This window comes from Oryzias latipes, chromosome 19 (genome assembly GCF_053564925.1).
Source record: "Oryzias latipes strain Hd-rR chromosome 19, Olatipes_Hd-rR_3.1".
NCBI classification, from domain to species: Eukaryota; Metazoa; Chordata; class Actinopteri; order Beloniformes; family Adrianichthyidae; genus Oryzias; species Oryzias latipes.
The window spans coordinates 28,474,804-28,501,852 of record NC_136255.1 but is presented as its reverse complement, the minus strand read 5'-3'; the positions used below and the strand labels follow the sequence as shown (position 1 = coordinate 28,501,852).

Here is a 27,049-nt window from a genome sequence, read left to right as displayed (position 1 = left end):
TCATAAGCCACACCCACAGGATCCCCATGGCAACGTCCAATGACTGCTGCCTTTGGTTCCGATCAGCTGACGGGAGGGGGAGGGGGGCAGCACTGGGACCACCTGATCAGATCAAACTTAAGCTGTTGCAGGTTCTGATATCTGCAGCCCAGATGTCCAAATAGGTCAGAAACCGCAAGGAGTCCAGGGGGTGTGGCCTAAACCGTGTGGCGTTCTTCCTTCTTGAGAAGCAGCAGCGAGTACCTGGACACCAGGGGGCCTGTGGGAACAGGGTCCAGTGACCCCCCCAGATGAAAACTCGAACAGAGACCCCCCCTCCTCCCCCTCCGTTACTTCACGTTCTCACTTCCTCCCTTAACGTTTTATCTAGGAACTGTTTAAAGGTCAAAGATGACCAAATATGGAGAACATGAGGGGGGGGGGGTACAGATATAAACTTTATTGACAGTCCTGCAGCAGAAACGATGGCGTGCTTCCCCCTCACAGGAAGAACCACACTGAAGTACTGATTCAGTACAGGGATGCACACGTGCACACTGACAGGACGCACGTGCACGTCCGTCTGCGCACGTGTGCAGGCTGACGTCTGCGAGGAACAGAGGCGTAGCAGCAACTTCACACAATGACCATCAAACTCCGGGCAGGGGGCGGGGCTCCGAGCAGGGGGCTAAACTGTAAACATATTTTCAGTCAAATGTATAAAAATAAAGAGAATCTTTGCTGGGGGGACAAGTCAAAGTCCAGAGTTTGCAGAAAAACAATGGAACCGCTTCTCCAGCGTGCCCCGTGGAACCCGCTGAAGGTGTCCTATTCGTACTCCAGGAATTGTTTATGGTAGAACAGCAGGTACCTGCAGGGAAGAGAGCATGGCGTCAAAGTGGGCGGGCCCCGCCCCCAGGCGCTCCCCCACAGGCGCACGCTTACCCTTCACTGTCCAGCACCTCCTCCAGGCTGGCCTTGGTAATGACGGCGTCGTCACACTTGAACCACTGGTCCTTGTGCTGGCGGATGAAGGTGGTGTAGTGTCCGCTCTCTAGCGTCCCCTGGTGGTTGACCACGGCAAACAGGCTGTACCTGGAACAGCCAGCAGGCTGAGGTCACACATGAGGCGGACCTAGAGCCGGGATCACCGCCTGGATGAAAAAGGCCTGAAATACGACGGATTCTGACGATTCCCTCCAGAACCCCTGACCACCGAGAAACCATGTGGTGCCGGGTTTAAAAAGCAGTTGGGACACCATCCTCACCACGCTTTTTCCTTTAGGTAAGGTGAGCACTACTCCTAAATCCACCGGGTTCTGATGATGGAAACACTGACAGTAAATAAAAAATAAATGTTTGAACACATTTTCCCCGCAATATTGTGCATTCTGGTCCATATTTGCCGATCTAGTGAGCATGGATCTACACTGGTTTTTCACAGAGACTTCTGGGAAAATTCTAGGGTTCTGGATTTTGGAATTGTGGATCCAGACGGCACTAGAAAACGACAAACGCACTAGATAGTGCAGGAATCCAGACAACTATTATCTTTAGGAAGCAACAAAGTCTTGGTTTTCTGGAAAAAACGACCGTCTGGTCCTCTGCACGTTTAATCTGATTGAACCGGCTCTCTGACCCGGTTCTGGGTGAACAGCCGGCTCTCTGACCCGGTTCTGGTAAGCGGGCCGGCTCTCTGACCAGGTTCTGGTAAGCAGCCAAGCTCTCTGACCCGGTTCTGGTAAGCGGGCCGGCTCTTTGACCCGGTTCTGGGTGAACGGCCGGCTCTCTGACCCGGTTCTGGTAAGCGGGCCGGCTCTCTGACCCGGTTCTGGTAAGCGGGCAAGCTCTCTGACCCGGTTCTGGTAAGCGGGCCGGCTCTCTGACCCGGTTCTGGGTGAACGGCCGGCTCTCTGACCCGGTTCTGGTAAGCGGGCCGGCTCTCTCACCCGGTTCTGGTAAGCGGGCCGGCTCTCTGACCCGGTTCTGGTCAGCGGGCCGGCTCTCTGACCCGGTTCTGGGTGAACGGCCGGCTCTCTGACCCGGTTTTGGTAAGCGGGCCGGCTCTCTGACCCGGTTCTGGTAAGCGGGCCGGCCATCTGACCCGGTTCTGGGTGAACGGCCGGCTCTCTGACCCGGTTCTGGTCAGCGGACCGGCTCTCTGACCCGGTTCTGGTCAGCGGGCCGGCTCTCTGACCCGGTTCTGGTCAGCGGGCCGGCTCTCTGACCCGGTTCTGGGTGAACGGCCGGCTCTCTGACCCGGTTTTGGTAAGCGGGCCGGCTCTCTGACCCGGTTCTGGTAAGCGGGCCGGCCATCTGACTCGGTTCTGGGTGAACGGCCGGCTCTCTGACCCGGTTCTGGTCAGCGGACCGGCTCTCTGACCCGGTTCTGGTCAGCGGGCCGGCTCTCTGACCCGGTTCTGGTCAGCGGGCCGGCTCTCTGACCCGGTTCTGGGTGAACGGCCGGCTCTCTGACCCGGTTTTGGTAAGCGGGCCGGCTCTCTGACCCGGTTCTGGTAAGCGGGCCGGCCATCTGACCCGGTTCTGGGTGAACGGCCGGCTCTCTGACCCGGTTCTGGTAAGCGGGCCGGCCATCTGACCCGGTTCTGGGTGAACGGCCGGCTCTCTGACCAGGTTCTGGTCAGCGGGCCGGCTCTCTGACCCGGTTCTGGTAAGCGGGCCGGCCATCTGACCCGGTTCTGGGTGAACCGCCGGCTCTCTGACCAGGTTCTGGTCAGCGGGCCGGCTCTCTGACCAGGTTCTGGTAAGCGGCCAAGCTCTCTGACCCGGTTCTGGTAAGCGGGCCGGCTCTCTGACCCGGTTCTGGGTGAACGGCCGGCTCTCTGACCCGGTTCTGGTAAGCGGGCCGGCTCTCTCACCCGGTTCTGGTAAGCGGGCCGGCCATCTGACTCGGTTCTGGGTGAACGGCCGGCTCTCTGACCCGGTTCTGGTCAGCGGACCGGCTCTCTGACCCGGTTCTGGTCAGCGGGCCGGCTCTCTGACCCGGTTCTGGGTGAACGGGCCGGCTCTCTGACACGGTTCTGGGTGAACGGCCGGCTCTCTGACCCGGTTCTGGTAAGCGGGCCGGCTCTCTGACCCGGTTCTGGTAAGCGGGCCGGCTCTCTGACCAGGTTCTGGTCAGCGGGCCGGCTCTCTGACCCGGTTCTGGGTGAACGGCGGCTCTCTGACCCGGTTCTGGTAAGCGGGCCGGCTCTCTCACCCGGTTATGGTAAGCGGGCCGGCCATCTGACTCGGTTCTGGGTGAACGGCCGGCTCTCTGACCCGGTTCTGGTAAGCGGGCCGGCCATCTGACCCGGTTCTGGGTGAACGGCCGGCTCTCTGACCCGGTTCTGGTAAGCGGGCCGGCCATCTGACCCGGTTCTGGGTGAACGGCCGGCTCTCTGACCCGGTTCTGGTAAGCGGGCCGGCCATCTGACCCGGTTCTGGGTGAACGGCCGGCTCTCTGACCAGGTTCTGGTCAGCGGGCCGGCTCTCTGACCCGGTTCTGGTAAGCGGGCCGGCCATCTGACCCGGTTCTGGGTGAACCGCCGGCTCTCTGACCAGGTTCTGGTCAGCGGGCCGGCTCTCTGACCAGGTTCTGGTAAGCGGCCAAGCTCTCTGACCCGGTTCTGGTAAGCGGGCCGGCTCTCTGACCCGGTTCTGGGTGAACGGCCGGCTCTCTGACCCGGTTCTGGTAAGCGGGCCGGCTCTCTGACCCGGTTCTGGGTGAACGGCCGGCTCTCTGACCCGGTTCTGGTAAGCGGGCCGGCTCTCTGACCCGGTTCTGGTCAGCGGGCCGGCTCTCTGACCCGGTTCTGGGTGAACGGCCGGCTCTCTGACCCGGTTTTGGTAAGCGGGCAGGCTCTCTGACCTGGTTCTGGGTAAGCGGGCCGGCTCTCTGACCCGGTTCTGGGTGAACGGCCGGCTTTCTGACCCGGTTCTGGTCAGCGGGCCGGCTCTCTGACCCGGTTGTGGGTGAACGGGCCGGCTCTCTGACCCGGTTCTGGGTGAACGGCCGGCTTTCTGACCCGGTTCTGGTCAGCGGGCCGGCTCTCTGACCCGGTTCTGGTCAGTGGGCCGGCTCTCTGACCCGGTTCTGGGTGAACGGCCGGCTCTCTGACCCGGTTCTGGTCAGCGGGCCGGCTCTCTGACCCGGTTGTGGGTGAACGGGCCGGCTCCACTCACCTGTTGTCGCTGCTGAAGGCGTCGGCGGTCTGCTGGTTCTGCCCGTTCATCCGCTTCTCTTTGCTGAAACGACAGACGGCCTTTTGTCAAACCTTCGAGCCGTCTTTGCTCTGAGGCTCCGCCCACCTGTCCGGCTCACCTGGAGGCCATGAAGGGCGTCATGTCCAGCTCCAGGGGGAAGGACACGTAGGTGGTGATCTTTCGCCGCAGTTTGGCCGAGTGCTCAAACCTCTGCGGGCGGACAGACGGCGTGAGACGGCGGCAGCAGCGTCCGGCAGCGCTTCAACATAAACCTCTTACTTTGAGGTGAAAGCACGCCACTATGGGCAGCTTCTTCATGGTCAGCTGCTTAGTTGACTCCTGGTAACTATGGCAACCGCTGCACTTGATTTTGGCGCTGCTGCCCAGGTGCTCTGGCCTGGTGAACCTGGAGAGGAAGGGGCGGGGCGTCACCAATGGGTTTCCTGCCGCTCTGATTCAACGCCACGCTTACCTGCGCAGGCAGTCTGTAAGCGCGGTGGCGCCGCTGCCGGGAGTCTCTCTGTTCAGCGCAGACACCTCCCCCTCGGGGCTCAGGGGCCAGAACGGCGTGGAGGAACCTGGCAGGTCCAGGCTGATGTCCCAGAACGGGTCGATGGTTGTCGAGACGCCGCTGGAAGGAAGAAGAGGATGAAGGAGCAGAAACCCCCCCTAGCATTGAGCTCCACCCCCAGCAGGAAGAATAATGGAACAGTCCAGAGCATTCCATTCTCTCAACTTCAGGATCCAGAAGATCCAGGTTTGGACTCTAAGCTGGGGGTCCAGAACCCCCCATGAAAGGCAGACGGACCGGCAGGTTCCAGCTTTGACTTTTACGTTCATGTTTTATTCACTGAGGGAAGAACAACCACCAACATTCTGACCTTTGACCTTAATGCCTCAAGTTCTTTGTTTTTCAGCTGCAGAACTGCAGTCCACCACCAGGTGGAGTCAGAGAGTTGAGCCCGTTTGACACTTACTGGCACACCTGGCAGGTGACGTCTGACTGCAGCCCCCCAGTGAAGATTTGGTCGATGATGCAGTTGCAGTGGTTGGGGTTGCTGGTTCTCTTCCCGCTGTCGTCTGCGCAGACACAAGCGAAGGATCAAAGGCGGCCCCCTCCTGCAGCGGCGGGCGGCTCTGCAGTACCTTTGCAGTGTCGGTGCAGGACGTCCAGCGCCGCGATCAGGAACTCGTGGGCGTCCTGCTGCTCGTAGCCGGCCAGGTGGCGGGCGTGGGTCCACACCAGGTGGAGGAGGCGAAACGGGACGTGAGGCGAGCGGTGGCCCGAGTAGAACTGGTGAGGAGAAGGGTAGGGGTCAGACAGGAGAAGGGGCGTGGCTTTGGAGAGAGGGGAGGTTTGTGGAGAAAGGGCGCCACCTCCTGGAAGAGCTGCGACATCTCACACACCAGGCAGGAGCTGCTCGCCATCTCGCACTTGTGGCGGTCGGACAGGAAGAAGTCTCGCAGCAGCGGCGTGTGCGTCAGCGCCTGGACGATGCAGTTCATGAAACACGTGTTGCCCAGGTTTATCAGCCCCCGCAGGCCTGCCGCCAACAACAAGACAAGGTGACGCCTGAAGCCCCGCCCACAGTGTACACACCCACACCGAGATGACCCCAAACCAAAGGACGGAAAACCAAAGCCAGACCAACTCCTCAGGGCTGCTAAGTGTGAATATAGCAGTACAGCCCAAACCATGAAGCTCCCTCTGCCGTGCTGTAGTCATATATCAGTGAGTGCAGTCGTCCTTTCCACACCTCTGCTGATGTCTTCTGCAGCTTCACAGCTGAATGCAACTTTATTGATCCAGAGCAGAGACGTTCCAGCGTCCAGCAGATTCAAACAATAAAGCTTTATCGATCATGTGATCAACAACAACAGCAGAAAACTACTAAGGTGAGTCTGAGCAGCAGGTGTGGAGAACCAGCAGGAGCAAAGGAGGACCGCCATTTCCGCACTCTCAACTGCCTCCTCAGAACCGAGCAGGTTCTGCAGGACCCTGACCCGATGGATGAACAGAACCGGCTCAGTTCTGTTCATCCGTCGGGTCAGGGTCCTGCAGGAACCCCCAGTCCTCCTGAAGGCTGCAGACATGGAGCTGCTGGTCTCCAGAACCTGCTGCAGACCACAGGAGACCCTCAGGCTCCTCAGGAGGCGGAGCTCCCGACTGACTCCACCTTGAGGGAGGAGCTTCTTCTGGAGCAGACGCTCCCCAGCGTCATGGGAGGCGTTTGAGCGCTCAGACACACCGATGGTGCAGTTGGTGGTGATCCTCCTCCTCTTGGGGTTGTGGCGCAGCAGCTCCACCTCCCTCCTGGTGGGCTCCCAGGAGGAGAACTTCTCCCCGATGCCTGAACAGAAGGAGAGCAGACGACTCTGAAGGGAACCCAGGCAGAACCGCTTCTGTTTACGGACGGACCGGTATCAGAATCAAACCCAGATTCATTTTATTCTGAAAACCCCAAGCTTGCTTTTCATTTCAAAATAAAGGCCTGGAGTTGCTGTTTACTAGAAAGGCTTCAGAATCTGGGATTCTCTTCACACAGAGCTGGGGGGGTGGGTGGGGGTGGGGTTGCAGTACCACTATCAGCCACCAGGTCAGCTTTTCCTCATTTCAAATGCGGGCTGAACCATCATGTCTTCTCGGGTTTGGACCTTCATGTCCAGAATCTTCTGCTCGGCAGCAGAACATGGTCTAGAACAGAACTGATGTTCAGGCCTGGATTACCTTTAATCCTGACAGATTATTTCTGGTCCTTAGAGACGAGGACAGAACTTCTGGGTCTGACTATTTATTAACCAGACATAAAAAGCTCCTCAGCCATTTTTGTGGGATTCAAACCCACCACAGACACGGAGGGTCGGACTAGTTCTCCTGAAGTACAGGTGTGGGATAACCGGGTCTAATCTGGATTAAACTAACTGGGGATTATTTGACAAATTCTGTTGAAATTATGGGATGTTGGTCATGCGTGACCATCTTCTGCTGTACCTTGCATCTTCCAGGCTTTCTTCTGTTCCTCTTTGGCGATCTGCTCCATCTCCCTGTCGTAGACGTAGTCTTGGCACAGGAAGCAGTAGACCCCCCCATACAGCAGGTCCACAGCTGCAGACACAGGCAGAGGTCAGAGGTCGTCTGCATGAACGTTTGCCATCAGACACCTGCAGACCGAGGAGCATCAGGACGATGGAGGACATAGGCAAGGCAGGTTTATTTGTATAGCACAATTCGTACACAAAGTAATTCAAGGTGCTTCACAAAACAGAAAAATGCATTAAAATCACAATACATCATAGAAATAATCAATGTAAAATTTACTTTAAAAGAAAAGAAAAAATTTGAAAACTGATTTAAAAATAAAGGAAGGAAAGGAAAGAAAAGTGCAGATAGGACCTTTCAGTCATATACACGGCTAAACAGAAATGTTTTAAGTCTAGATTTGAACATGAACACAGAAGAGGCCTGTCTTACGACTTCAGGGAGGCTGTTCCAGATTTTAGCTGCAGAATATTGAAACGCTGATTCCCCTTGTTTAGTTCTGACTCTGGGAATCAACAGGAGGCCGGCCCCTGAGGTCCTCAGAGTACGAGATGGTTCATATGGCACTAACATGTCAGAGATGTACTTTGGTGCTCGGCCATGGAGAGACTTGTACACAAGCAGAGCTGCTTTGAAGTCTATTCTTTGAGGTACAGGGAGCCAGTGCAGAGACCTGAGCACAGGGCTAATGTGATCATACTTCCTGGTTCTGGTCAGGACTCCAGCAGCAGCATTCTGGATGTACTGAAGCTGTTTTACAGCTCGTTTTGAGAGGCCGGTGAGCAGGCCGTTACAGTAGTCTAACCTACTGGAGACAAATGCATGGATAAGTATCTCTAGGTCTGGCTTTGACACTATGTTTTTGATTTTGGCAATGTTTTTCAGATGGTAAAATGCCGCTGATGTTACTGACTTGATATGGCTGTTAAAGTTCAGGTCAGAGTCCATGATTACCCCTAGATTTCTGACTTGATTTGAGGGTTTAAGAGACAGAGAATGAAGGTAGCTGCTGACAATTTCTCTTTGTTTCTGTGGGCCAAAAATAATAACTTCGGTCTTGTCTGAGTTTAGCTGGAGAAAGTTGTTCTGCATCCACGCGCTGATCTGTTGGAGGCAGTGGTTGAGAGAATCCACCGGCCCATATTCACCTGTTGTCAGTGACACATAGATCTGAGTATCATCTGCATAGTTGTGATAAGATATGTTATTACTGCGTATTAACTGCCCTAGTGGCAGCATGTAGAGGTTGAACAGAAGGGGTCCCAGGATCGATCCCTGGGGCACACCACAAGTCAAGGCCATGTAGTCTGAGACACAACTCCCAATTTCAACAAAATATTTCCTGTCTTCTAGATAAGACTTGAGCCAACTTAGGGCAGATCCAGAGATGCCAACCCAGTCTTGGAGTCTGTGCAAAAGGATCCCATGATCAACAGTATCAAAGGCAGCGCTCAGGTCTAGCAGGATTAAGACAGAGACTTTTCCATCATCAGTGTTCAGGCGGATGTCGTTGGTTACCTTGATAAGAGCAGTTTCTGTGCTATGATGGGGTCTAAAACCTGACTGGAAAACATCAAACGAATTGTTTAATAAGAGAAAGTCAGTGAGCTGTTGGTAGACAACTTTTTCAAGGACTTTTCCTAAAAATGGCAGATTAGAGATAGGTCTGTAATTATTCAGTACAGTGGGATCAAGACCGCTCTTCTTCAGGAGGGGTTTAATGACTGCAGTTTTTAAGGCCTCTGGAAATATTCCAGATTGAAGAGACATGTTAACTATTTGAGTAATTGATGGCAACACACTGTTCAGGACAGACTTTAGAAATCTAGTGGGTAACACATCAAGGCAGCATGTAGACGAGCTCAGACGGGTGATGGTCTCTTGGACAGTTTGGTCAGTGACAGGTACAAAGTGAGTCAGCTTAGAGTGAGTAGGTGGCCGTTCAATAGTTGTGTTGTGGAGTTGATGGCTTTTTTAATGCCCTGAACCTTGTCATTAAAAAATACAGCAAACTCATTACATTTAGGTGTACAAACCAGTTCTATTGGTAGCTGGGTTGGAGGGTTAGTTAATCTGTTTACTGTTGTGAACAGGACACGAGAGTTGCTGCTGCAACTTCCAATGATTTCAGAGAAGTACCTTTCCCTTGTTCTGCATAAGATCTGGTTGTAAGCGTACAACTCCCCCTTATACATTTCATAATGAACCTGGAGTTTTGACTTGCGTCACTTTCGCTCAGCTCTGCGGAACTGTTGTTTCTGTGCCCTGACTAGATCATCGTTCCTCCAGGGAGCTTTCTGTCTATGTTTTCTCAATTTAACCTTCATAGGGGCAATGGCATCCAGAACATTCAAGATGCTAGAAGTAACAGAATTCAGCATTTCATCAACATTGGCACCAGAGGCGTTTTCAGGGTTTATCATTTCTACAAACTGTGCCCTAGTGCTCTCATTTATTTGTCTCCTTTGGACAACTGCAGGGCCAGGCGGTGGTTTGGGAGCAACAGACAGGTCAAAGAATACACAGAAATGATCAGAGAGGGCGACATCAACCACACTGACATTGTAAATATTAACCCCCTTTGTGATGAGCAGGTCCAGAGTGTGCCCTCTGCTGTGGGTGGGGCAACTCACATGCTGAATTAGATCAAAGGTTTCAAGGACAGCATTGAGCTCTTTTGCATTTCTGTCATTGACATTATCAACATGAACATTAAAATCACCTGTAATGACTAGACCATCAAAGTCTGTGCACACAACTGAGAGCATTTCAGTGAAATCATCAATGAAACTTTGGCTGTGCTGAGGAGGTTTGTACATGACTATGCAGAGTAAGGGAGGAGTTTGTTTTAACTCAATCTTAAAGGACACATACTCAAATGATGAAAACACACCAAATGATAGTCTGCGGGTTGCAATATTATCTCTAAACAGTGCAGAAACGCCTCCACCCTTTTTATTTTCTCGTATTTCTGATACATGTTTGTAGTTGGGGGGAGTTGATTCGACTAGAACTATGTTTCCTGTGTTTTTGTCAAGCCATGTTTCAGTTAAAAACATAAAATCAAGATTAAAAGAAGAGATAAGATTATTGATTAAAAATGATTTGTTGCATAAAGATCTGACATTGAGTGCAGCAAGTTTGAGATTAGTTTCCTTGGTCAAAACCTTCTTGCAAGGGATGTGAACTAGATTTCTTTGATTGGACAGTCTAACTGCCCTTTTTTGCATTCTACGTGGTGCAACTACAGGTATAGCACCAGAAGGAAGCTGTTCATCACAGGGCCCCAGTTTGACATAACCTTTCCTAGGACACTGGGGGCCCGTTTCATCCTAGCTCTGGGGAATAGCACCTCTAGAGGCGCGCATACGTGTCCATTATCTGGACATTAAAGATGCTTTTTCTGGTTGCCATAACAACCGGCCTTAACGTGGTCCTCCTGCATCCTCTGCAGATGTGGAGGAGAGAAGAGGAAGACGAGGAAGAGGAGGAAGGAGTGGAGCGACTAGAACTGAAAATAGGGGGGGGGGGGGGGGGGGCTGTATTCAGCCGCTTTGTTTTCCACCTGGCAGCTGATTGGACGTGGACCCCAGCCAGCTAGGGTTATGGACGAACCCCGCCCCCTGAGAGACCAGCTGAGACATCAAGGCGCTTTACCTACATTAAAACAGTCAGACGTAAATACATCACCTGATTTACCTGAGCCTTACTCTATGCTGGCTCCGCCCACACAGCGTCCTTTCTGTTTACACAGGAAGTGTTTAAGCTCCTCCCTCTACAAATCCACCTGTCTCCACAGAGACTGACTTCCCCCCAAACGCAGCCCTGAACATAAGCGCCGCTCCAGGCAGCCGTCAGCCAGGTGGGTGTGGCCTTACCCAGGTGATGCCTCTTGCTCTTGGCGTGTTCGTGGATGTGTTTTTTGGCAAAGCAGGCGAAGAAGACGCAGCTGAGGCAGGAGTGGAGCCTGTTGAGGTGGGCGCCGCACATGTGACAGAGGCAGGACTTGGCCTGCAAGAGAGAAGACGACCTGTGAGGAAGACTTCATCTTCATCCTGGGACCAGTCCAAGGCCGAGCTCGCCGCTGACGAGGCGCCGCCACCATCTGCTGTGTGGTGTGGTTTGGTATCTTCAGCCTCTTCTCTCCTCCCTCTGCTGAACGTTACCTGACGCCTTGGTCTCACCTGAAGTCTACCGGAAGTGACCACCATGAGGGTCTCCGTAGACCCCCACCTACGGAGACCTGGACTGGACTACAACTGAAGGAGCAGGTTCGTCTGGACCACAGCAGCGGCGCGCGCCGCGGTGCACGTGCATATGTGTCCATCCTGCAAACGATAACCCGGGCTCGTGCACAGCTGTGGGAGGGGCCTACTCTCAAACCGGGATGACGCGCGCACATCCCCGCAGCACGCGCACCGGGGGGTCCAGGTAGGAGGATCAGTCTCCCGCGCTTACCTTTCGGGTTCTGGTCTCAGCCGAACCGCTCCAGACGAAGCACTGGTAGATGAGCCTCAGGTTCTGCCTCCAGCCGCCCACCTTGAAGCCGCCGACGTGCGGGCATCCTGCGGGACTCATGGCAGTCCCAGCATCCGGCCCGGCCCGCGCGCGCAGCCCGGTCCGAGCAGGCTAGCTCTCCGTGCTCGTCAGGACTGCGCTCCGGCTAGCTGGACCCGTGCTGCTGACGCGGACACGCGCACGAGCAAACATGGAGGCGGGGTCTATTAAGAACGTCCGTCTGCAGGAGAAAGCCGTTAAAACCCGCCGCGCTAACGGAGACGTTAGCGCGCAGACCGACGTTGGTTAGCGTCGGAATTTCAACCGCAGATGAAACGGCGGCTGAGGCCCCGCCCCCTTCACAGCGGCTGACCAATCCACAGAGGCTGCTGTGATTGGCACGCGCCAAAGCTTTTATTTTGGATGACGTCCCGTCTCCTGATTGGCCGGTTTCCTTCCGCTCAAACTACATCCGCTTCCAGGAAGGCGGTGATTGGCTGAAACAGAAATCCAAGGAAAGTGTCGCGCGACACGAAAACACGTCCAGAGAAGTTTGTTTGAAAGAATTTATTAACAGATCGTGAGGCCAGAGCGGCGTCAGCGGCCGGGAACAGCGACCTCTAGTGGATCTGAGCCGGAACACAGCAGACGGTTGAGGCTCCAGCTTCTCCAGCTGAGGACAGCGGGAACAGTGAGATTATTCACACACGGTTGAACAAACAAGTCCAGTTTTTATTGTTGTGTGGCGCTCCGGAACACTGATAAATAAAACAATGACAAACGGATTATTTCCTTTTCTCTAAGGATGCTTTGTTATCCTTAAGACACGGTGAAGTCAGGAGAACCAAATTTATCATCATTCCACACGTGATTTCCTTAACCAGAGTCCTGATGCAACAGAGTGTTTGTCTTCCTCTTTAAAAATCCCAGCTCGTCCCGGAAGGAGGTGTTGGCAGCTGCAGCGTTCCCTCCCGTCCCAGGCCTCTCAGGAGTAACTTGACGTTTTGCTACCGACCTCGTCCTCCTGCGTTCCCATACTCTGAAACAACATCAGAGTCAGTCAGACTGGCGGCAAAAGCAGCCAGGAAAAGGCGCCGGAGCGTCCTCACCTTCTGCACAAACTGTGGATTTACAGTAATTTCCTGATCCATAGACTTTAACTTCTCATCCAGCTCTATACACTTCAACATCTGCAAAGACAAGAAGTTTAGCTTCCAGGAGACCAGCAGCGGTCGGCGGAGGAGGAGCGGGACGCCACCTCTTGGTCGATTTTGTGGAGCATCGCTGGGTTGTTGTATTTTTCAGGGTTGTCGTGGAAACAGACCATGCCATCCTTTTGGTTAATGCTAGCGTAGATCTCACCATCTTCAATCTGGAAGAAGCAGACGGAGACTCTGAGGCTCCAGGAAGTCTGCAGCAGCTCGGGGCCCCGACCATGAACTCACTCACCATGTGTAAGACGTATTTCTCAGCTTCCTGCGGACCTGAGAGCTGCACTCGACTCGCCATGTCTTGCAAAGACAACGTCAGGAAGGTCTGCAGACATATGAGAGAGTGAGATGGAAGAGCTGCAGCTGTGGTTCAGTGGTCTGTCGGTTCCAGCAGAGGCCCTGCAGGAGACTCTGAACTCTGAGGAGAATCTCTAGAATAAACATCTGTTTGGACCCTGATCATCCCACAAACCGATGGTCCCACACCCTCACACTCCCACCTCCATGCCTGACTCCGAGTTTCAGTCCAGTGATCAGAGAACGTGTTCTGGTTCATCTGTGGACTCTGGATCTGAAGTTTGCTGGCATACAGTGACGTGGGGTGAGCCTGATGGCTGGTGAGGCACCGACAAGAACTGAATATTTCACCATAGAAGATCCACACAAGAACATGTTTGTCCTCAGAGAACATTTCTGTCATAGAACACTCTTCCTGTGTAGAAGTTATTCAAATACTGTAAACTAATTCAAGTATACAGATGTGTTCAGCATTTGACCCTCAGGAACTATTTCCAACTTCTAATTCTGATGATTTAATCAGTTTTCAAATGTCTGTGAAAATGATCATAAAAAGGCCTAAAACTTAGTTTTCAAATACCGTAATTTCCGGACTATAAGCCGCTACTTTTTTCCTGCGCTTACAGCCCTGCGGCTTATTCAGTGACGCGGCTAATTTATGGATTTAATTAGCGGCCGCCATGTACGTATTTTCGAACTCAGTGAATAGTTTGAATTCTCTATCTAACACCAAGCACAAGACATTTATATTCAACACACCTCTTAGCAGCCAAACAGCATGGACATGACTTCAGGTCTTAGACACTTCAGTCATGGTTCAACAAAATGAAACACGCATGCCCGGCCGCATCCCAGAATCCTTTGGGGCCATTAGACCCAACGTGCACGTGATCGCCGCTACAATATGATGAAGCTTTCAAGTTAAAAGCAATCGTTAAAAGCAGCGTAAAAAAGTCCACCGTCACCAACGGGTTTGGAAAAGCCGGTTTGCTGCGTGACGGAGAGAACAGCGCATGGAGTGAATTTACACTCCATTTACGGTTTCTAAGGAAACCGTAAAAGCGGAATTTTGCTTTGAAAAACTCACAGCCTCCGTGTGAGCTGGAGACATCTTCTCCTGCTGATTGAGCTGCGGGGCCGATGGCAGTCTGATGGCTCCCACACGTAACAACGCATCCGCCCCTCATACACAAAACGTACAGTATTAAGTCCGATTGCTTTGCACAGAAACGATTTGCTCCACCCACCGGCGCAACGGGGACGAAGTGCTCCTCCTTGAAGCCGCGCTGGCCAGAGGTGTCGGAGTAGATAGGAAGGGGAGACAAGGAGCGCGCGGGGCGGGAGCGGAGCGCAGAGGCTTCTGAATTCTGACGCACGCGCCGCACTGAGGCGCGCTTTTCAGTCGCCGCTGCTGTATTTTACCGGTGTGTTTTTTAACCAGCCCTGTTACTCCCATAACGCTGCCGCGACACAAGCGGAAGGAGAGCTTTACCCGTTCACCCCTCCATGCACTGCTGATACTCATTCTTAAACACGTACAACAGTGTGGCGAGCCGGGCATTGGCCCCGCCTTTAGCCCCTAAGACTCATGGGAAATGTGGAATCGCGGATGTAAATTTCCTCATTATAACTGAGGGATGTAATGTTGATTATATGGTTACTGTTTGTAATTTTATGTATGATACCTAGATTGTCAATAAGTAAAAAAAAAAAAGAAATAAAAACACCATAACTGAGGGACTTGTGAACAGAATAGAGGTCCATGCTGTTTGACAGATGTCGATACACTCAAATACACGAGCCAGACGCAAAGCTGGCACCACCCACAATGTGCTAATGAATCGCACTCACTCTGGGATTCTGGACGTGATCTGTCAGGACGACAATATCGGCTAACACATGCGCGGCTTGTACTCTGACGCGGCTTGTGTATGTATAAAACTAATTAAACACGTGAAAATGGCTGGGTGCGGCTTGTAATCGGGTGCGCTTTGTAGTCCGGAATTTACGGTACTTATATTTTATTTCTAAAAACAAACCATATTTGGTCGTACAGTTTGAGTCCGTGCGTCGATCCTTCTCCACTAAAAGCTCTATGATCTGATGGAAAGTCTTCATTTCCTTTAGTTTAGTGAGTCTCTCCTCAATGGAGACAGACTCCTCTGTCTGGTCTGTTTCTATGGCACCAGTGTAGTTAAACAGCTCACGTCTGCCCCCTGCTGGCTAGCCCCCCCCCCCCCCTCAGGGGGGGGGGGGGGCTAGCCTCCGGCGCTCTGACGGCACGAAGCTCCGGAGGCTCACCTGGAGTTCCTGCTCCGTATGTGATCACAACATTCACCTATTTTAACCTCAGAAACTGTGGGAAACGTGTCGACTGAAAGTGTATCTGTGAAAATAATATTTACTTTTTCTATTTGATCACAACGACAGGAGGGGCGGAGCCTCAGCTGACCGCACATCACTGGCACAGAGCTCCAGTCTGAACGCGGTCAGGGTGGAGCAGAAGCTGGAACGCTTCATCGTGACTGAAGTTCACTGCATTCAAAGCAGCAGATCAGCCCACCCAGGAACACAACCCCCCCCGTCTGCGGCACCAACAGCCTCTGGGCTGTTCTGCATCTCTGCTGTGCCGTGCACTGCTCTCCCGTGGGAGACGAACCTGCAGACGTGACGGGTCCAGGACCACCCACCTTGGTTAGCCTCTGGATGTTCTTCTTGTAGAGGGAGGAGAGGCACTGCTTGACCAGGCCCGTGTTGTTGTCCCGCGTGAAGCTCTCGCCGTGTCTGCTGACCAGGCTGCGCAGCTCTGCGGGGTTGTTGGTGGTGTAGACCTGAGCCAGCTCGTGGTAGATGTTGCTCAGGGGCTGAGGAAGAAGCACAGGAGAACCTTCACTGATGAGAACAGAAGTCTGCATGGAGGTAGGCAGGAGAACTAGCTATGAAAATGTTCTATGGATGGATTTTTATACAGGTCTCCCTTGTCTGAGTTCCTCATTCACATGAACATGTGTGTAAAAAACAACACAATGCAGCAATGTGGATGTTTCTGAACACCTCCTGCTTCTCTTGAGTCTGTTTGTTTGTTGTGTGGGCGGGGCTTATTTAAAAACCCCACCCATCCCTTTGTTCTTTTAGTTCTGGGATGGTGAAATAAAGCTGCTAAAAGCCATGGTGACACTAGAGCGCCCCCTAGTGTAACAGAGAGACACGAGCAGCTCAGGAGCAGCAGCAGCTGCTGGTCTCCATGTCTGAAACCAACAGAGGAAAAGCATCTGCAGCTGTACCTTGATGAACCTCCCAACGATCTGTGAGGTGTATTTGGGGAGCTGCTGCACTTTCCCATGGAGGATGAGAGAAACCAGGATGTACTTCTTATAGGCTTCCAACATGATGTGGCTCACTGCCATGGCTGGAGTGGTTATCGCCTGTGAGGAGGAGGAAGAGGAGGATGAGCATGGGCACACACCCACAGTCTACTCAGTGACGCTGGCCTCAGCTCAGACTGATCAGTGAGCCGTGGAAGCTTCTCCAGCCTCAGAGGAAAACCAGGCTGGAGAAGCTTTGAAGGGATGAATCCCACCATGGTTGATGGTCAAAAGAACATTTTGGTGAGACCTGAACCCAGCAGAAGCTGGACTCAGACTCCATGAGTGGAATTTATCTCTGACAGGAAACACTTAAAGGCTCTTCAGGCTTTCTTATGCTGAGCAGACGGGTGGAAACTCTTCAGAGCAGCTCATGAACCACCGGAGGACTCTGCAGGGCAGTCAGACGTTTGTTTTGGGCTGACAGACTCTAGGTAAATGGTAAATGGCGTATACTTATATAGCGCCTTTCTTCCTACAAGGACAAAGCGCTTTACAGTCACAGACCCATTCACCCACTCACACTCACATTCACACACTGGTGGCGGCTCCGCTGCCAAACACCGGCGCCCGCATACCAGCAGAGGCAAGGTGGGGTTCAGTGTCTTGCCCAAGGACACTTCGACTCATGGGCGTGCAAGGTGGGAATCGAACCTGCAATCTTACGATCATGGGTCGACCGCCCTACTGCTGCACCACAGCCGCCCCTAGGTGAAGCGTACCTGTTCATAAAAATACAGTGCTCTTTCAAAGTTTTTCAGGCCCGTGTAGATCATGCCGCCGTAGTAGTAGTAACATAAAAAGTGCTTTGCATCGTAGGCGCCGTTCTCTTTGCAGATGTCCATCATGTCCACCTCCAAGAAGGGCAGAGCCGGTTTGAAGCACTTGGCTAGCAAGCACAACTGCAGGAGGAGAGAAGAGGATTCAGGTTGTCCTCACACTGCTGTGGACAGGTGAGGGTGTGGCGAGGACTCACCTGACACAGGTCTGCGTGGACTGAGGTAAGCTGGTTTGTGTTCATCTGCATTTTGTCTATTGCCTGTTTTAGGATGACGATGCCCCTCAGAGGCTGTCAGGAAAAAGACAGGTGGAGTCAGTGAGGGGCGGAGCCTGTTCCTGAACGCTGAAGCTCTGCAGAAGCTTCTACCGTCTCAGGAAAGGAGAACGCTCAAAGTAACCTGGGTGGGGGACCTCTTGAGTGTGTTTGACAGAAACTGCTGTTGCTTATAAAGCCAGCAGTAAAAGCAAAACCAGATTTTAGGAACCAAAGGAAATGTCTGGAGGATCTGATGGACTGAGGCTCAGAGTTCTGTGAGTTCTACCTCCATGAAGACTCACAGGAGAACATACCTGTTTCCGTTCCAGCAGGGCGTTTGTCAGCTGATGGCAGAGCCCCGCAACTGAAGGACAAGGAGACAGAGATCAACGTCTGTGCAGAGCAGAATGAAACCAGACGTCTGGTTATGACGACAGTCAGAAAGACTGCAGAAACATTGGAAACAGCCTGAGGAGTTCAGAGCTTTGACCTGGTTCTGGTTCTGGTCTGAATATGTTCAGCAGATTCTGCTTGATGGTTTTCCAAACCATCTTCAGGGCTTTCCAGAGCGGTTGCTCTTTGAGAACTCCAGAAACGTTCCGATCCAGCAATCATTCAGCCGTTCTAGTGTTTAGAGCGTTTCTAAAGAGGGGCCACCATCTCACTGTCATCAATGGATCCCACCCGTCCTCTGCTCTGGACCGCTGGAGCCTTGTAGTTGGTCACAGCGTTGGACTGTAGATGTTTTAGTACGGTCAGCAGTCATGGCGGCGTTTTAACCTGCTCTATTCCAATGTTTCCAGCTGTTCTGACCCTTTTCACATGGTTTGTGTGTGAATTATTCTATCAGGTATTTTATGGAAATCGTTGTTCAGCTAATGCAGCAGGAAACGTTACGCCTTAAAGACGCGTCTGCAGCCTCAGAGAGCAGCTCTGCTGACGGTGGAGGAGTTCTCCGGACCTCAAGCCTTTCATTTCTGATCTGACGGAGAAAACCACTTCCTGTTCTGCAGTCATGAAGCACACCAGCACCTCCCCCCTCGCCACCACCCGCTCTGCTGTTTGCTTCAGAAATCTCACCAAGATAAACCCAAACAGGTTTCTGAACGACACTTTAAGCAGGGGTCCCCAAATCCAGGCGTGGGGGGCCGCTCCTACATGTTCTCCAACCAAGCTGCCATTGAAGCTCCTTATTGGCTGAACACACCTGATCCAGGTAACCAGCAGCAGACAAGGCGGGGTTTCTGGAGAACCAGCAGGGCACCGGCCCCCCCAGGCCTGGATTTGGGGACCCCTGCTCTAATCCAGAAACCTGTTTGGGTTCATCTTGGTGAGGGATCAAATCCAACCCCCAGTGCACTCGTGTGGTAAAGTATTTGCCCCACACTCAGCTGCTGTGGCAGGAGAACAGTCTAAACTCAACATTACCTCCAACAGAACGCAGAGGAACTCCACGCGTGAACACAGATCCACTGGATCCCTTTGTGTATGAAATGAATCACTTAACATGAAGGCAGTCAGAAAGTAAGTGAACCCTGTTTCACAGCTCTGAGTCTGCAGAGAAACGGTTCTCATTCCTGAAAATGTCTCTGGATTCATCAAGTCAGAGAACGGATTTGCTTTCAGAGCATTTTCCATCAGTAAAGCAGGTTTTCTGTTGGTTTTTTAACGTGAGGAATTTAAAAATGTGTGAAGTTGGAATCCGAATCACAGCAGGCAGTTTGGATCTGGACCGAGTCATCAAAGGAATGGAACCAGCAGAATGATGCAGCTGGGGGTGAGACCCAAATATTACCCCTCCTTAACTGAAGCAACAGCCTCTGAAAGGACCTCTGAAACCAAACAGCCATGCAGGACGCTACAGACACAGCTCCGGAGCCGGGACTCACACGTATCTGTTGCATATCTAATGTGCTCCCCGTTGCAGGTGCTGATGAACAGCTGAACTTGAGAAAAGAGCGTCTCAAAGTCGGGGATGTTTGGCATGGAGAACTTCACAAATCTGGAAGGAAGAAGAAGAGCAAAGTTAGAGCAAAGTCGGTTAGTGAAGACGCATGGACAGATGTGGGTTCTACGCCCACATCTGTGCTGATGTGGGTGTAGAACCATCAGCACAGATGTGGGTTCTACGCCCAGCATCAGCAGGAGAACACATGGATCCATGAGGGGACTGTAGCTTTACTGAAAATAAAAGCTATAAATTACCAAACGCAGCCCAGATCAACACGACCCGGCTGAGCTGGGCCCACACAAAGATGTACCTCTAAGGGAATTATGGCTTCATTAAAACAAGAAATGAAGCTTCATCACAGCATAGAGCAGTTTGGGGAGGGGGGGGGGGGGGGGGTACTCACAGCACGGCCAGCACCCCCAGAGAGTGCTCCTGGATGTCCAAGGCCCCCAGCACCGTGTCCAGGTGGGACAGATTTTTGGCCAGCAGCTCCCCACTCTTGTTGATCAACTCACACAGCTGAGTCATCTGGCCTGGGGGGCAAACGGGGCAGACGTTAAACCATCTGTCCACAATCCTCCTGAATGTTTACATCCCAGTCTGTCCGGATGAATGTTCAGGATCTACAGGAAGAGCTTTAAAACCAGGATTGATCCAGCAGGACTGACATGCCAGCTGTCATGTCTGCTGCCTCAAAACCTTCCTTTCTGTGTCTCCGTGGTCTGACACGGTCACAGTCATTCAGAGGATGATGTATGGATTCTAACAGACAGAACGAGTCACGGCTTCATTTAAAATCATCCCACTTCCGAGCCTTTCAGTCCACCTCTGCAGCCCCTGTGTCCTGTCAAGGCCTTACAGGCAGGAAAAGCTCCAGCGATTGACAGCTGTCCTGTGCCCAATAGCATCCACGGATTCAGCTGCCCAACCAATCACATTAGGTTTGGGCGGGACCACCGGCAAAGCAGTCCTCAGGAATCATTTTCCACATCAAAAACAAAAAGTACAATTTTGACATTTTCTCCGAACGGATACGTAGTTTGTTCCTAAACTGAACGACCCCGCGCATAAACACGTCCTCTGACGACAGCTTACAAAAGTCTCGCGGCCACAAAATCTCTTTTTATTGAAGTGTTTACATGATGAAGCAAAAAAAGAGGCTCCGGCCAGTTTCTGCTAGCACCGGATAGCATATAAGCTAGCTGAGCCGCTAAAATCTCCCGCTCCGCCGCGTTCAGCCGCCATTACCTTGAGCAGAGAGCTGTCGCACATTGTTCACGAACTGCTCCAAGGCAGAAGCCATTATTTCTCGGGTCCAAGGTCGAGGTAATTCCCTCAGTTATTCATTCAAACACCAGAAACAACTCCGTCCGAGACGAGACAGGGGGCCACACAGCCGCCACTGAAGTCAACTGTCGCGAGATTACAGCAACAGCGAAGCCTGTAACGAGATTTACCAACCGTTGATCATTCTTAAAGGGACAGACGCCTGAGTTTCGGTCAGTGTTGTGACTAAAATGTCTCAAATGTGCTCTTTTGGTTAGGATTCAAACAATTCACAAGTGTTTATACAACAATGTGTGTCAAAGTCCCATTTGAGACAGAAGAGTATTTTCTTTTCACTGTTTTGGAGCCAGAAGCAGGGTAAGAAGTGGAGGAACTGACCTTTCTTGCACATTACTGTAGACAAAGATCCTTTTTGAAGAGGGAGCTTCTGCTCCTCTTGTTTGTTTTGCCTGATGTCATTTACGCGCGACCAACACAAAAAGTGATGGAAATTCATGTTGGCCACACTTAATACGTGCAGCCAAGATGCACACTGCTGCATTGCCGTCTGGATATAGTTGTTGACCACACGTATTTACAATGAAACTTAAAGTCCTGTCATCTGTCACTCACCTATAATGTGTTCTCTGATCCATCCCTGGGGGAGCGATGAGCTGCAGAAACAGACGCTCAGAAACCGTTTGGGGGTCAACTCTAAAGTTAACCGTAATTCTGACCTTAATGCTTCCTGTGGGTCCGTGCGGCCAAGAGTAAAGGTCAGGACACGTATTTCTAAAATCACAAGCCAATAGCCACTCTGTTGATAGATTGTTTTAACCTTTTTTTATTTGAAGACACAAATTTTCTTAGCAGTTTTATTTATCCTTCTTCAGTTTTCCTTCTTCTTTCTACAAACAAATTACTGTTTTGCCCCGTTTGTAAAGTGTAACTCATGTTTTGTGTTCAAACTTTAAACTCTAATCTTTGTGTTTAAGGTTTTAGAATCAATTAGTCTGGAGAACAGCCTTAACCTTCTGTTGGTAAGATAACCAATACATGTCTTCTTTTAAACTTAAAAAACAAACCTAAATATTTAGGTTTAAATGGTGTTTTACACTCCAGGGTAAAAAAGAATCCACTAGCTAAGAGATGAATGAATAAGAAAAGAAAAGAAAACTGCTTTTCATTTAATGTCCATGTAACAAATAAGCCTCTCAGTGTAATAGCTCTGCAAACATAATGAGTAATGTAGTAACGCATGTGTGTAATAGTTCACATTTATCTACACAAACAGGTGAGAAACGACATCTGGTTTAATAATCATTTAACCTGACGTGCTGCCATATCAGAGAAGAGCAGAGTGAAACGTTCTGACAGGAAACTGAGGAGGAAATCCAGGAGCCTGACGTCAGACGTCCAGGTTTCAGTTTGACTGTTAACCTTCATTCTTCCTCTTTATTTTGGTTCATGCTGGTAGATGTTATAGAAAGAGGTGCTGAAGTCTTTTACAACTTTCAGGTTCAGAAAATCAACTCACATGATCATGTTCTAGTGTTCCATGGAGTCCCTCAAGGTTCTGTGTTGGGGTGTTTTCTTTTTTGAGTTATTTCAGTTTAACTCATCAACAACATATTATTTTGTTTATTTGTTTACTTTATTCATCTGAGGAAAGTTTCGTTTTTTTCTTAAATAGATAACCTGTAAAAGACACTACCTGAATACATTTCAGAGGAAGAATAGTATTTATAGAAAAAAGGACTTTAATGGTTTAAACATTTCAGATTTTCTGCTGAAGGGTCTTCCTGGACAGAGAGGAGTGGTCCTCCTGTCGTATAACCGATCTTTGTTGAGAAGGTTCGGGGTACAGTTTGTTCTCCCGCAGAAACCGACGCCTGCTTCCCGCGTGACCGGAGCCTTTCCCCGCCGGGCAGGCGAGGCGCTCCTGGTCCGGATCTGGAGGCGGACCCGGCCGGACCGCTGCTGCCGCCCACGGTAATCCCGGTTAACCGGGATGAAGTCAAGCTAACGAGCAAACTTTCACCGCCAAAACATCAAAATGCCGCTGAGGTAAAGTCCTCGTCCCGCGCGGACATCCGCCGCCGGTCGGGACAGGGACGCTGCGGATCCGGTATGCTTCCCGCGGCGGCAGCCCGCCTCCTCGGGCGAACTTTGCTCCGTGATCCGTTTAAGAGGATTTGCGTGAACATGTCCGCCTCTTCGTTCACCGCCGGGGCGGGAAAGAGGCTGCGGGTTCTGGTCGACATGGACGGGGTTCTGGCGGACTTCGAGGGGGGGTTCTTGAAGAAATACCGGGCCCGGTACCCGGAGGAGCCCTTCATCAGCCTGGATGACCGCAGAGGCTTCTGGGTATCCGCGCAGTACGGCCAACTGAGGGCCGACCTGTGTGTGAGTGAACCGGAACATGTGGACCGGTTCTGGGCAGAACCCGGACAGGGGTCAGCTGACCTCTGGCTGCTCTGTCTGCAGGAGAAGGCCGTCAGCATCTGGGAGTCCCAGGGCTTCTTCATGGACCTGGAGCCGCTTCCTGGAGGAGTGCAGGCGGTCAAGGAGATGGCCCAGATGAAGGAGTGAGTCCCCCAGAACCAGGATCAGAGTGGGTCCGCTGGAGGTGGACCGGACCATGTGGGCCGGTCCGGCACCAGAGGAGAACCTCAGAGGTCCGACCTCTTCTCACTGTTGGACCCTCAGAGGTCACTGAGACAACAGAAAAACCTCCAACCTGCTTCCGTTCAGCGCCTCGTCCACAAGAGGGCGCCATGCGACCATCAGAGCGTCTGTCAGGAAGCGTTTGCTCATGGGCTCGAGGCAGAGGCTGCTCCCCTCTGTAGTGAACGAAATCTGAAATCCATTGATACGATGAATTGAGGAGTTTATCTTTCTCAAAAACTAATTTGTTCCATTTCTGCATGAAAACGGTTAGGCCACGCCCCCTTTAGCGCCCGCACCGCGGTGAACCGGTCTGGTTTTCAACAAACTCGTCTTAGGCCAAACAGCCGCCTCCATCATGTCAACTCTTTGAGGGGGGAGTGGACAGTCGCCGTGGGTTTGAATTCTGTTTATGTTTCCACGCCACGACGGAGCCCCGCCTTCTGCTGGTGTGGGCGTGGCCTCAAAGACAACAGGAAGTGATTGTGTGGGGTTTGTAATCTCTCTGCTCTGTCCTGCAGCACAGATGTCTTTATTTGCACCAGCCCCATCAAGCTCTACAAACACTGTCCCTATGAGAAGGTGAGCCCCCCCACACCGCCATCTGTCCGCCAGGAGCCCCCCAGGCTCAACCGCGGCTGTCTGTCTTCCAGTACGCCTGGGTGGAGCGGCATCTGGGCCAGGACTTCCTGGACCGGGTCATTCTGACCCGAGACAAGACGCTGGTGGCCGGGGACATCCTGATAGACGACAGGCCGGACATTTATGGTGAGGGGGGGGGCATGTATGGTGAGGGGGGGGTGTCCTGATAGACGACAAGCCGGACATTTATGGTGAGGGGGGGCATGTATGGTGAGGGGGGGGGGGCTTGCTGATAAACGACAAGCTGGACATTTATGGTGAAGGGGGGGCATGTATGGTGTGGGGGGGGGGCCCTGGTGGACGACAAGCTGGACATTTATGGTGAGGGGGGGGCATGTATGGTGGGGGGGGGCCCTGATAGACGACAGGCCGGACATTTATGTTGAGGGGGGGGCATGTATGGGGGGGGGGGGGGTGTCCTGATAGACGACAAGCCGGACATTTATGGTGAGGGGGGGCATGTATGGTGGGGGGGGGGGCCCTGGTGGACGACAGGCCGGACATTTATGGTGAGGGGGGGGGCATGTATGGTGAGGGGGGGGGCCCTGATAGACGACAGGCCGGACATTTATGTTGAGGGGGGGGCATGTATGGTGGGGGGGGGCCCTGGTGGACGACAGGCCGGACATTTATGGTGAGGGGGGGGGCCCTGATAGACGACAGGCCGGACATTTATGGTGAGGGGGGGGCATGTACGGTGAGGGGGGGGGCCCTGATAGACGACAGGCCGGACATTTATGTTGAGGGGGGGCATGTATGGTGGGGAGGGGGCATGTATGGTGAGGGGGGGGGGGCCTGATAGACGACAAGCCGGACATTTATGTTGAGGGGGGGCATGTATGGTGGGGGGGGGGCGTCCTGATAGACGACAAGCCGGACATTTATGGTGAGGGGGGGGGCATGTACGGTGAGGGGGGGCATTAACAGTGGGGGGGGGGGGGCTCCTTCTAACAGGATTTGTGTTCTGACCAGGTGTGGAGCCCAAACCGGCGTGGGAGCACGTCCTGTTCACGGCCTGCCACAACAAGCACCTGCCGCCCCGCCCCCCCCAGAGGCGGCTCCTGTCGTGGTCGGATGATTGGCGGGCGGTTCTGGACAGCAGAAGGTTCTGAGGCGTCACCAGGAGGGGGCCGCATGGGGCCAAGAGGAACTGAACACGTGGACTTTGAGCTCTGCTGCATCAGAACCAGCCAGGACCCCCCCAGGGTCTCCATGGGTGGGTGTGGCCCCCCAGACCTGTGACAGGACCTGAGCCCGGCTGCTGTTTTCATTGGAGAGGGGTTCACGGACTCTTTGGTGCTTTTAGACACACGGCCACGTGCACACGCCTCTGTCAGACGTGGAGGTTTCTCCTGATCTGAATGGTTTCAACATCTTCCTGTTCTGTGACGTCTGGGTTCCTGCTGACCTTTGAACTGGTCCTGTCTCTCTGTTCCTGGTTTTCTAAACGGTTTCTCCTCTTGATGCTCAATAAAACTAAAAAGTCATTTCAGGTTTGAGTTTCTATGGCCCCCCTTCTCCCCCCACACTGAGGGGGGAGTTTTCCTGAACCTTCACAGCTGATCACGTCTGCAGAGGAAACATGAGGTGGAGCTCTGACACCAGGGGGGGATTCCAGAAAGCAGGTTCTGCTAGTTACCACGGTAAGTTTGAGGCTAAGGAAGTGGATAACCTCAGCTTTGGGTTCCAGAAATGGAGGTATGTTTCAGGGTAGGTCAAGTTGCCATAGCAACTCATGCTCTGAACATAACCTGGTCTGGAGCAGGTTTAGTTGAAGGTTAGTTTGTTTTCAGAGAGGTGAAGCAGCATGGCGTGTCCATTTGAAGATGATTTAGTGGATGAAGAAGCTCAGATAATACTTTTTCCACCATGAGAGGGTGATAAGACCACATATGGATGTTGGAAAGAGAAACTTTTACTTTGATCTAACTTCATTATTTGCTTCAGGTAAGATAAATCATTTTTATTGTTCAGTCAAATTAAAAACAACACTTTGGATTATCCCTTGTGCTATCTTAGATGACCCCCCCCCCCTTCCATTGACGTGTTCTCCCTACCATGATAAAGGTGGAAAGATTTCATGTAATCCATGGACACCAGTGAAGATCACAAATCATTGAAGAAAAAAGGTTCAGAGCACTGTCTAGTGGGTCTAGATGACCCACCTCCCAATGTTAAAGTGCCTAGGATAGAACAAGGGTTACACATGCTTCCTGGAATACCCCCAGCTGACTCAGTAGCCGTGGTCACATGGGCAGAATATCTTGATGGGATCAATGGTCGGGGTAAAATTCACCCGTGCACATGGGATCAGAAAACCTTTTTCCGATTAGAACAAACGTTCCCATGGCTCACACTTTTGGACGGAATAAATCATTTGGGCATGCGCAGTCGTGTAAAATCACCCGGATGAGGAAATAGGTCCCGTTCTAAACAAACCGCTGCCACAGACATTTATTTAATGCAGCAGCTCGGTAACATACGAGACGATCTTCCAAACGTGCTTTTATTAATGTCATGAATATTATGAAGCGCCTGTTCGCTCACTTTTTTATTTAATCCTTGTGATCAGTGCTGGAAGAAGGGTTAGGACAGGCTATAAACACACAAAATCCAGGACAATGAAACGCTGCAGTCTGCATCTTGGCTGCACGTAAATGTCTGGGAATAACATCAGCTTTTATTTTGTCGGGACACAACTGGAAACACAAATCCACGTGATTGTTTGAACAGTTTCTAAGGACTGAGCGACATTTATTTCTGCTTCCCCAAACTCGCTGCGTGAGCTGGCGGTTCCTCCCGGGTCCTGCAGCCGCTAACCCAGAGCGGCGGGACGGCCCGCAGTCTGAATTCTCCCACACATAACAAAACAACAAAACGCACACCGAACAA

The 27,049-nt window shown here is 52.1% G+C and overlaps 3 protein-coding genes and 1 long non-coding RNA gene across 6 annotated transcripts; 2 read left to right on the top strand and 2 right to left on the bottom strand.

The window, feature by feature from the left end:
* Positions 1–424: 424 nt before the first annotated feature.
* On the bottom strand, positions 425–12,080 carry usp22 (ubiquitin specific peptidase 22). Of its 3 annotated transcripts, none has more exons than XM_078938031.1 (13): positions 11,684–12,080; positions 11,104–11,236; positions 7,178–7,291; positions 6,435–6,536; positions 5,563–5,729; positions 5,332–5,479; positions 5,163–5,265; positions 4,658–4,816; positions 4,465–4,591; positions 4,304–4,395; positions 4,165–4,227; positions 925–1,074; positions 425–850 (listed from the first exon to the last, which is right to left on the bottom strand). In XM_078938031.1, exons 1-13 carry the CDS (start codon positions 11,801–11,803, stop codon positions 808–810), a joined length of 1,521 nt encoding a protein of 506 aa, XP_078794157.1. In that variant the 5' UTR covers positions 11,804–12,080; the 3' UTR covers positions 425–807. The 3 variants fall into 3 exon arrangements, with proteins under 3 accessions (XP_078794157.1, XP_078794158.1, XP_078794159.1); XM_078938032.1 differs by having other exon boundaries at positions 5,593–5,729; XM_078938033.1 differs by lacking the exon at positions 11,684–12,080 and adding an exon at positions 11,410–11,582.
* A 194-nt stretch (positions 12,081–12,274) lies between these two features.
* On the bottom strand, positions 12,275–20,972 carry cops3 (COP9 signalosome subunit 3). The gene is made up of 12 exons (XM_078938037.1): positions 20,831–20,972; positions 19,986–20,115; positions 19,521–19,633; positions 17,946–17,995; positions 17,572–17,664; positions 17,318–17,497; positions 16,515–16,655; positions 15,921–16,094; positions 13,172–13,258; positions 12,981–13,094; positions 12,832–12,912; positions 12,275–12,761 (listed from the first exon to the last, which is right to left on the bottom strand). The coding sequence occupies exons 1-12, from the start codon at positions 20,883–20,885 to the stop codon at positions 12,708–12,710; spliced, it is 1,272 nt and encodes a 423-aa protein (XP_078794163.1). The 5' UTR covers positions 20,886–20,972; the 3' UTR covers positions 12,275–12,707.
* On the top strand, positions 16,016–16,399 carry LOC144988017 (uncharacterized). The gene is made up of 2 exons (XR_013651700.1): positions 16,016–16,149; positions 16,366–16,399. It is a non-coding gene; the product is annotated as an uncharacterized LOC144988017 (long non-coding RNA).
* Positions 20,973–21,021: 49 nt separating the features above from the next.
* On the top strand, positions 21,022–25,644 carry nt5m (5',3'-nucleotidase, mitochondrial). Its single transcript, XM_078938039.1, has 5 exons — positions 21,022–23,254; positions 23,336–23,436; positions 24,037–24,097; positions 24,169–24,283; positions 25,130–25,644. Exons 1-5 carry the CDS (start codon positions 22,979–22,981, stop codon positions 25,267–25,269), a joined length of 693 nt encoding a protein of 230 aa, XP_078794165.1. The 5' UTR covers positions 21,022–22,978; the 3' UTR covers positions 25,270–25,644.
* The last annotated feature ends 1,405 nt before the right edge of the window (positions 25,645–27,049 follow it).

Bases quoted from the DNA above. Each gene is read 5' to 3' on its own strand.
- usp22 (XM_078938031.1), bottom strand. From the start codon at position 11,803: ATGAGTCCCGCAGGATGCCCGCACGTCGGCGGCTTCAAGGTGGGCGGC. The intron at 6,537-7,177 runs GTACAGCAGAAG...CCTTCTGTTCAG, and splicing joins GAAAGCCTGGAAGATGCAAG to GCATCGGGGAGAAGTTCTCC. The intron at 5,266-5,331 runs GTACTGCAGAGC...GTGTCTGCGCAG, and splicing joins CCTGCACCGACACTGCAAAG to ACGACAGCGGGAAGAGAACC.
- nt5m (XM_078938039.1), top strand. From the start codon at position 22,979: ATGCTTCCCGCGGCGGCAGCCCGCCTCCTCGGGCGAACTTTGCTCCGT. The intron at 23,255-23,335 runs GTGAGTGAACCG...CTCTGTCTGCAG, and splicing joins AACTGAGGGCCGACCTGTGT to GAGAAGGCCGTCAGCATCTG. The intron at 23,437-24,036 runs GTGAGTCCCCCA...TCTGTCCTGCAG, and splicing joins GAGATGGCCCAGATGAAGGA to CACAGATGTCTTTATTTGCA.
- cops3 (XM_078938037.1), bottom strand. From the start codon at position 20,885: ATGGCTTCTGCCTTGGAGCAGTTCGTGAACAATGTGCGACAGCTCTCT. The intron at 20,116-20,830 runs GTAATGGCGGCT...TTTGCCCCCCAG, and splicing joins GCGACAGCTCTCTGCTCAAG to GCCAGATGACTCAGCTGTGT. The intron at 17,996-19,520 runs GTGAGTCCCGGC...CTTGTCCTTCAG, and splicing joins TAGATATGCAACAGATACGT to TTGCGGGGCTCTGCCATCAG.